This window comes from Ammospiza nelsoni, chromosome Z (genome assembly GCF_027579445.1).
Source record: "Ammospiza nelsoni isolate bAmmNel1 chromosome Z, bAmmNel1.pri, whole genome shotgun sequence".
Lineage (NCBI taxonomy): Eukaryota > Metazoa > Chordata > Aves > Passeriformes > Passerellidae > Ammospiza > Ammospiza nelsoni.
This window is the reverse complement of record NC_080669.1, coordinates 14,068,664-14,078,611: the sequence shown is the minus strand read 5'-3', so window position 1 is coordinate 14,078,611 and position 9,948 is coordinate 14,068,664. Positions and strand designations below refer to the sequence as shown.

At 43.5% G+C, this 9,948-nt stretch overlaps 1 protein-coding gene across 1 annotated transcript; it reads left to right on the top strand.

Annotated features, from left to right (window-relative positions):
- Positions 1 to 1,311: 1,311 nt before the first annotated feature.
- Positions 1,312 to 9,577, top strand: PPIC (peptidylprolyl isomerase C). The gene is made up of 5 exons (XM_059492067.1): positions 1,312 to 1,444; positions 5,212 to 5,325; positions 5,820 to 5,913; positions 7,601 to 7,785; positions 9,009 to 9,577. The coding sequence occupies exons 1-5, from the start codon at positions 1,346 to 1,348 to the stop codon at positions 9,135 to 9,137; spliced, it is 621 nt and encodes a 206-aa protein (XP_059348050.1). The 5' UTR covers positions 1,312 to 1,345; the 3' UTR covers positions 9,138 to 9,577.
- The last annotated feature ends 371 nt before the right edge of the window (positions 9,578 to 9,948 follow it).

Genomic DNA, 9,948 nt, shown 5'->3' with positions numbered 1-9,948 from the left:
ATGTTTGTGTTTGATGAATTCCTTCAGCACTTCTGTTTATTGTCCAAAGCCAGAGGTGTGAGCTGACAAGCAGTGCACCACCACAGCTAACACAAATGAACCCAAAAGTACTACAGGTGCCTCACAGGCTCCTGTAGTTTCTAGCACATTAAATACAGCAAATATGAAGGACTAACGACTCACTCCCAAAATCACAGAATCAGAGAACTGCTGAGGTTGGAAGGGACCACAAGGTTGTCATGTGGACTGTCCTAGAGCACACAGCATGGATTGAGCCCAGATAGTTCTTCAGTATTTCCAGTAAAGGAGACTCTGCAGTCTCTCTGGACAATCTGTTCCAATGTGCAGTCACCCGCACAGAGAAGAAGTTCCCGCTTGTAATCAGGGGGACCATCCTGTGTATCAGTTTCTGCCTGTTGCCTCTTATCCTGTTTCTGGGCACCACCAGGCAGAGCATGGTCCACCCTCCTGACACCTTCCCTTCAGATACTCATAGACATTGATGTGGTCCCATCTCAGTCATCCTTTCTCCAGGCTGAGCAGGCCCAGCTCTCTCTGCCTTTCCTCATAAGAGACATGCGCCAGTCCTTTTCCTGCCCTGTGCTGGACCCACTCCGGGAGCTCCACACTTCCCTTATGCAAAGGAACCCAGAAATGGACAGAGCACTCCAGATGAGTCTTCAGCAGGGCTGAGGAGCACCATCACCTGCCTACACCTGCTGGCAACACTCTTTGGAATGCAGGCCAGGATACCATTAGCCTTTGCTTTTGGCTACTTCACCCACCCATGGGAGCCTGCTGGGCCCACAGCCCGGCCGAAAACGAAGGCTGTACCCCTCTCCGGTATCGCACTTCCCGCTGGGCGAGGCCGGCCCGGCGGACGGCACCCGGCTCCCCGCCGCCCATCAGAAGGGGCAGCACCCGCCCCAGATCCAGGCAGGGCGCCGGGCCCGTCCTGGGAGCGCCGGGCAGCGCCGGGACCGGAGCTCAGCCCCGGCGGATCACCACTCCGGCCGGGATGGTGACGGCTTCTCCAGGGTGGGTGACCGATCCCTGGCATGCGTGACCGCTTCCTGGGATGGGTGATCGCTCCCTGGCATGGGTGGCTATTCCCCGGGCATGGATGATGGCTCCTCAGGATGGATGACCCCTCCCTGGGATGGGTGGCCTCTCCTCTGGATGGGTGGCCTTTCCCCGGGATGGCTGGCCGTTCCCTGGGACTGCGGGCCTTTCTCCGGGATGGATGGCCGCTCCCTGGGGCGGGCAGCCGCTGCCGGGAGCCCCCCGCCCCGGCGGGAGGAGCCGCCCTTCCCCGGCGCAGGCGCCGCAGCGCTCGGCCGGCGCCATGGCCCGCGGGGCGCTGCTCGGCGCCGTGGCCTGTCTGTGCTTCCTGGCCCCCGTGGCCGACGCCTTCAAGAGGAGGGGACCCAGCGTGACAGCCAAGGTGACTCTCCCCCGCCTCCGGGAAGCCTCGGTTCGGGTCGGGCGGGGCCCGCGGCCGGGATGTCCCGCGGCCGTGGCGGCGTGCCGGGGCAGCCGGCCGGCCTCTGCCCTGGCAGCCCCACAGCCGGCCCCGCGCCGCGCCCCGGGCACACAGGGCTTGGCCAGAGCTTCGCCGTCTTATTGGGTTTTCTTGGTTGGTTGGTTGGTTGGTTTTTAACCCCTTTGGGCATGCCGCCTTTCGGTAGGCGCTGGCACATCGCGGTGTTTGGGCCAGCAGAGCCTCCCTCTGCCTTGCAGAAGTGTAAACTTTTAAATTCGTCACTCCTCCAGCGCTGCTGCAGCCTCTGCTGTTGCCAGGGCAGTTTGTGGCTGCTGGTGCTGCCAGGCTGCCCCGAGCGGGCCGGGGTTTGACTGCTCTGGGGCTCGTCTGTGCCATGGTTTTTTTCATTTCTCCTCTCTGCTGAAACTCCGGAGAGGATCCAACGGGGCGCTACTGAGTTATCAGGGGAGTGCAGCATATCTTTTGCCGGCGGAGCTGGCTTGTTCAATCTGGGGAAGGAATGGCTGAGAAAGGGCCTTATCAATGTCAATGAGTATGTTGAGGGGAGGGTGCCAAGAGGATGGACCAGGCTCTGCTCGGTGGTGACCAGCTGGTATACAGGAAGTTCCACCTGAATATGAAGAGGAACTTCTTTATTGTGCGGGGCACAAAAGTGTCTGAGCACTGGAACAGATTGCCCAGAGAGGCTGTGGAGTTTCCCTCACAGGAGATATCCAAGAACCACCTGGACGCAGTTCTCTGCCCTGAAGAGAATTGGTGGGCCTGGTTGAATGGGGAGGTTGGGTCAGATTGCAATGGCACTGCCCAGGAGATGGACTGTGGGCTGTGGGGCTGGCTGGCGGGATAGGGAGGCACCTAACTACTGCAGCATGACAGCATCTCTTTCCAAAAAGTGTTTGTTTGGTGCAGGAGGTGGGATGTTTAGTCCAGCTTTGGAATTCTGTGTTTCAACCCCCAAGTGTTTTTCCACCTGTAGTCAGGAGAGAGTGTGTCCGTGCTGGGAAAGACACCTACACTCCTGAAAGTGTGACCGGGAACAGCAGGGGCTGTTTGCTGAACTGCTTGCTCTAGCATGGCTTCAGTATCCTAAGCCATGGACTGTGCCTCTGTGCTTCATTGCCTCTGCAGCTGCTTACAGTTTCATTGCCATGGACTTCTAGACCACAGATTTGATTTTTTTTTTGGGGGCGAAGGGTAAATTTGACCATCAAATAATCTGGAAATACATTCCTATTTAATTATGAATAAAGTACTTTCCTTCTTCATTTCTTTTGCCTGGGCCATAATGTTATGCTTTTCTCTGACTGCTGTGGCACTTAAAGAATTGCATTGCCAATGTTTTGTGTCCTAGGCAGTGGTAACTTTACAGAGCTCATCAAATCACACCGGTTTTCTCTCTTCCAGTTTAAGTAGCTTTCTGTAACCTTTCTTCATATAAATTATATTCCATACCCGTTGGGCATCTGTTCTGCCCCTTTTTTTACATTTTTTTAGGTTGGTTTTATCATTCTGCAGTAGAGAGGCCAAAATTACATGCAGCACTCAGGGTGTGAACTCACAGTACAGATGTAGCTATGCCCATCTCTTTACTGTATCCATTTTAATTATTTCTAGTATTTCTGTTTCTTTTCCTTCTCTGACCTTCACAAGCCCAAAGCCAAACCTTTCACTAAACTACTCAGGATGATTCCAGATGTATTTTGGCACCCTTATTGTGGCTTTACACCATATACAGTAATTTTGCATTTATGAGGTTATTACATTAGCTGGTCTTTAAGAATCATGAGATCTTCCTTTCAAAGTCACTTTAGTTTCCTTAAATAATTGAATGCTCTTGTCCATTTTTTCAGTTAGATATACAGCATCTTGTGTAAATTATATGTGAATCTTTTTATGAGAACCAGCCACTCTTAGTGGTGTGTTCTTTTTTCATTTCAGTCTTGAAGTGCTTAACTGCAGATTGTAAATACGATTAAATATTTATAAAAGTATTAATAAGACCGAAAATTTATAATATTTTTTTTTTCAGAGTTTTTGGTGAAGAATTCGGCCAAATGTTTTTTGAGATTTAAAAATACTGTATCAACCAGCTCACAAGAGTCTACATGCCCACTGAATTTCCAGGGAACCTGTGGAAATACACTCATGAGAACATGGCTTTTCTATGCAGAAATAGTGTCTAGGGCTACCAGATATTTCCATACTTGATTTTGTGGCTGAAATATGCAGAGACACGTTTTTAAAAGTACTGGGTTTGTTGCTTAGGCAAGCAGCAGTGCCACGTGTGAAGCCTTGTGGCTGTGCTGGGCTTGCAGCGTATGGCGAACTTGTCTCCTTGTGCTGTCAACAAAGGGTATGATGTTCGTGCTCTGTGGGGTAATTGTTTGGTAGCCTTGGTCTTGTTACTCATATGTGCCCATTTATTTCAGGCAGTCCTACTAGAACAACATTTCCAGGCAAAATAGACAGCCAAAGGTTTTAGAAAATGTAGGAAGGCAATGCCCCTTACCTAGATAACCCTGGCGGCACAATTCAGAGAGACTTGTTTATAGAACCTTTAAAAAGTTAGTGAGAGTGCGCTGTTAATGCTTTGGGAGCCACACATCTAAGAAGCATGTTATTCAGTGCCAAGTGTCAAGGAAATGAATGAGGTGTATCAAAAGGAATTTTATTTCCTTTATAGCACTTTTATAGTGTTAGCCAAAAGTTCAACAGTCAAAACCACATAGAAGATCAAGAAATGGTAGAAATGTTTAGTAGGAGAGCGTGAAAGAGGCATTCACATTGGAGAGACTGTGGTCATTTATTATCATTATTGGACTAATTTCTTAGCATTACAGACAAGTAATACTTGGTTGAGTGCCACAAGGAACAGCAAATACCACATCATAGGAGTACACATTGCTGTTTCCTAGAAGTTGTAATATCCTTTATGTAACTTTTTCAGAACTTCAACATGCCTCATTTCCTGACAGCTGTTCCTATTTTCAGTAATTATTGGAACATTTTTGCACATTCAAATATGCATTCATAGATTCATTATAATGTCTTGTAACTCATTTGTCTTTTTGAAGTTGCTTTTCAGTGACATATACATTGAAGATTAAGGCAATCAGCTCAAAAATCTGGCCTGGTTATTTCTTTGCTAGTTTTGGATTCATGTTTAGAAAGGCAACTGCTTGCTTGAGCCAAAGGATTTTCTTCCCACTGTTTGTCAATTCAATGGAATTTAGGCTTTTGTGTATATGTACTGATACCTAAAACAGTGAAGATTATGAGTGGATAGCAAATGGTCATTTGTGGGGAGCGTCAGTACTATAGTTCCTTGTTATTTCCCCCATATGGGAATAGAATTGTTGTTCTTCCTTACTTTCATATTTAATTTTTCCATTCAGCTTTAAAGGCTTACATGTTTGGGAAAAATCATCTTGAACACTGTCTTCAAACTTGAGATACAGCAGTCTCACTGAGCCATTAAAAGTAGTAAGAATCAAAACATAAAGTCACCATATCTCAAACAGTTTTCTGCATAACCTGATTTTGGTGGCTTTGAAAAGATTTCTCTGAAACACACCCTTAGGAATTGCAGGATACTATTACTACAGACCAGCCAGAAGTAATTTCTTACCACCTTTCTCTTTGAAAAGCTTGGCTGTTTGCTGTGCTCACATCTGTATCACTTTTGTTCCCTTCACAAAAATATTCAGGTGTTCTTTGATGTGAAGATCGGAGACAAAGATGTTGGCAGAATTGTAATTGGATTGTTTGGAAAAGTTGTCCCAAAGACCGTGGAGAACTTCATTGCGTTGGCAACCGGAGAAGTACGTTTGTGGTTTTCTTCCGCTGTGTACTCAGGTTTGGCTTGGGAAAGCAGTGTGTGTTTAATGCTGTTTCAGTTGTGAATTGTCAGTCTTCATTCACTGGAGCCTGTGCACAAGTGCTGTCCCCAGGGATGTGCACTAGTGTGTGTCTTCTCAGGTCCTTGGTTTGCAAGATGTAATTACGAGATGCTGGAAATGAGCACCTCAATCTGTACCTGCCTTGCAGATCTAGCATGTGGAGTTACATGTGGTCAGATACAGACAATAAAGTCAAATAAAGACAATGGCTTTGATCACCTGAATAAATACCTTCTTTGTGGCAGTGCAGTTTAGATGTTTTTTACCTGCACCTCATTTTTATGTGTTTCTAGACAGTATTATATCCCTTGGTGGTATATTCTGTGAAATCTAGCTGTTCACAACTTGTGTACTTCCTATGATTTTATATAGAACTGGATGTTACATTAATTTAAAGAATTATTTCATTTTCTTAGAGAGGATACGGATACAAAGGAAGTAAATTTCATCGTGTGATCAAAGACTTCATGATTCAAGGAGGAGACTTTACAGCTGGAGATGGATCAGGAGGTAACATACTTAGTATTTTCCAGGTTCCCTTTTCTTTGTTCAAATGTCTGCTGAAAGTGTGGGCAAACCAGCATATAGCTTCATGGTTTCTGCTCAGATAAATGAAAAATCCCCAAACCAGCCCACATTTGGTTTAGAGCTCCTAGTACTTTTCCAAGTGTCTTGTAGCCTAAGCTGCAGCTATTTGGATTATCTGATTTATAAGTATGTGTAGCTCTTCCTTTGTCCTCAATTTTTGCAGATAGCTCTTTTCTGTCTGTGACTTGTCCCCATTCAAGAAGCATGGCTTTGCGTGCTGGGCTGGAGCCACGTGACCAGCTGAGCTGCTCCTACAACTTACCGTCTGTCTCCAAAAGATGGATGTCTCCACCCTTCCCCTGCTCTGGCTTTGTGACAGCGCTCCTTCCCTGAGGCACTCACTGATTGCATGTATAGGTGAACCAATTCAAGTCATCCAGCAGAAGTCTAATCCGCGATGAAACAGTGAAAGCACGTAGAGGGAAGGCAGGTAGGGAAGGAGGAGGCTGTCCTCTCTGCCCTCAGCTCAGTCTGTTCTGAGGAACCTCTGAAATGTGCTGTGAGAAGGATTTTCTTAACAGGGAGAGAGAAAGAAACTAGAAGATGAGGGTCATGCCCTCTACCCGTTTTTCTCTTACTAAAACTGAAACCATAAACTTGCTGGTGCTGTGAGTCCTGGCTTGTGTGTATCACTTCTCCCTCCTGAGCCTCCAGAAGAACAGTTCAGTACACTCAGGGGGCAATGCCAGCACAGCATCTCTTGCACTGCACTCACTCTGGCTGCAGATTTCTTCTCTTCCTTTAGATGCACATTCTTGACATGCTACAATTTGAACTGTCTGCATGAACTGTTAGTGATTTCCCTGCTGGGATAGAATGGAAACATTCATTCCTTGTCATAGCAGTCAGCAATGGGGATGACCATAATACCAAAGACATAGTTTTAGCATTAAAGGTAGGCAGCAATTATTTGCTTGCTGATGTTGTTTATTGGGATAGCATCTGGTGGTGTTGGAAGAAGTGTCCCCATTGTGCTAGGCACTGGACAAGCAAAGAGTGAGACAGACAGCCTTCTCTTTTCAGAGTGACGGTGGTTTAACCATGACTGATGTGTTTTTTTTCTCTGAACTGTTTTAAAAACATCAGAATCTTTATGTCGTGGTTGTACACATACACACCAAATATTTTAGTCTAACTTCCATTTGGTCTTCATATGCTTGTAAACATGCCTAAAGTGATTCCTTAGCATAAGGGAAAGGTTTAAATACTGAAATTGACAAAAAACCATTATTTTGTGACAATTACATCTTCTTGTTGGTGGCCATAAGTATGTACTTTAATTTGCTCAACAGGATGAAGTATATTATTATTCAGTGGTGTCTGTAAACCAGACCTTTGAAGGTATTCAGCGTGCTTAAATTCAAGGGATAAAGCATCATCAGCTTTGACTGTTCCTTCCTTATGTGTGGTGGTTTAGCTTACCTTTACACAAAAAATGATTTTAGTTATGGAGTTGCTGGTGGTTTAACAGTGATGCTGCTGTGTTTACTCAAACAATGAATCTTCAAGTCCTGAATTCATACTTCATTTTCCCCATTTTTGAACAAAAAGCAGCTTTTTTTTTCTTATTTATTTTTTTAAAGTCTACTTTCTTATTTTTTTGTCATAGGAAGAAGCATCTATGGAGAAAGATTTCCTGATGAGAACTTCAAGCTCAAACACTATGGAATTGGATGGGTTAGCATGGCTAATTCTGGGCCAGACACCAACGGATCCCAGTTCTTCATCAGTGTGACAAAGCCTTCCTGGTTAGATGGAAAACACGTAGTATTTGGCAAAGTCCTTGATGGAATGGTAAGTTTAAAGTAGTGGTTGATCTGGACAAATTGTGCCTATTATACCCCTGTTACCCCTGTTCAGAGACAGTTCATTATTCATCTAATATGTACATGGTAGGAAATGATTGTGAGGAGCTCCAGCTGGACAATTTAGAACTGAAATATCAGAAATGGAAACCTGTACCTTGCTTTTGGCTTTCACTGCCCTTATTTCAGACTGCTAAGCACTGAAGTCAACACTTTGCAAATTACACCTTTGCAAATTACAAGTGAAGAGAGTTCAGTTCCTCCTTTCAGTAACACTATTTTCTACAGGCTAAAATCAAATTTTGTAGTGCATGGTAGTTAGTTTTCACTGTTTTTCACCCTTACTTTTCACTGTTAAGGGTTTTTAGAAACATGTGAATGTAAAGCAGGCAAACGCATACTGATCAAATTTTCAGCTAAAAAATTATGTTTTCAAGTGATTATACTTTTATTAGTCTGGTTCTCCTTACAAATTATTTCTTTTTAATCTGTGTTTTGAAATTATTGGGGAAAATATGAGCTGCTGGACTTTGAGGAGTTTGAAAACTTCATCAGAATACTTGGCCCTCACTCCCATATTCATACTGAATTCCATTTTTATGATCTACAGTAGTAGCTGTAAATTTTTGAGAAGCTATTTAGACTTAAGTTTCAGTTTAGTCAGATTAATGGATAAATATAAAAAGCAAGTTGTCAATATACGTAAATTAATTTTGTCCTTTAAAAATACTGGTACCACACTAACAATCTGTATGTGTGTGTTATGTGCTAAAGGTAAAAGCAGTAACCAGATTTCTGGAAGCGCAGTTATGCTGTACAATTAGAAAAATAATCATGCTTGCCTTTTGTGATCTCTGGATTCACTTTTTGCTCATAGGCCACAGATATAATCCTGTATGTGCCAGCTTAATCAGCTGAATGTACATTTTTAGTTACCCCTTCAAAATGTTTTTGTTGGCTGAAGGATTTTCTAGGAGGGCAAACAGCCTTCCCTGTGCTTCTGTCAACTGTGTTTGATTTACAGAATGGCACAACTGCTAATATAGAAAGAAAAGGATATGGGAAGTTGGCAGGGTAAAGGACTTTGTTCACAAACTGGTTAATAAACAATGATGTTAGGTGTACTTTTTTATTTCTGTGGCACCAGGCCTCAGCCACTGAGTTTCTTTGGCTAAACTGAACCTTTCTGTTTGTTCTTTTTTTGTTTGACAGTCTGTGGTGCACTCGATAGAACTCCAGCAGACAGATGAACATGATCGGCCCCTTCAAGACTGTGTGATTGTGAACAGTGGCAAAATAGCTGTGAAGGAACCATTTGTAGTTGAAGTTGGTGACTGGTGAGAGCAATAGTCAGAATGAAAAGTACAACTTAATCACTTGTCTTTAATGCTGGTTTTTGACCAATCTTACCGATCCACCAAATTTTCTCCTCAAAACAGCTGAGGTTACGTTTAGGCAGTACTTATCATTTGCCAAATACAGAAGGGATATGACTATTTCTATAATAACTTGTTGGAGCTGCCACTCCTTGAAATTCAAGACATATCCCACCAAATTCTAGATCTTGCAGAAAAAGTCTTTAATGAAAAATTATAGCAGTAATTCTATTTTTCCAGGGTTTAAAATACATTAATTTTGTTCTGTTTGGAAATTTTAGCAATATTTGTTTTTGTCTTTTCAACTGAAAATATTTACTGTAACACTACCAGCAGTTCTAAAAACCTAAAAAAAAGGTAAAATATAGAAGTGTTTTGAATAAATAAACTTTGCTTTCAGATAAATACTTGAGAGCATTTTTTACTCCAGCCCCCAAACTTTTTTTTCACCTCAATTGATTCCACATTATATGCAGGGGGTCTTGCTTTTCAGGAGATAAGGTTGTAAGGTTAGAGCAGAGATGGTAAATTTTCCTAATCTAAACATGTCAGTCCCTTCTGTCTTTCAGAAAACCACAGTATTGAGATACCATTCTGTGATCAAGAACAAGCAGCTTTTCTGTCTTATTATTAAATAAGGTAGTCTGTTAGAAACTGATTAAAACAGAAGAATTCTTGTTTTGGTGAATTTTCTAACAATTAATGTTACTTATTTTAAAGCTCAAACACTTTTTCTTTATGTTTTGCTGTAAGTTTGAGAACTTTGGGTTCATTTT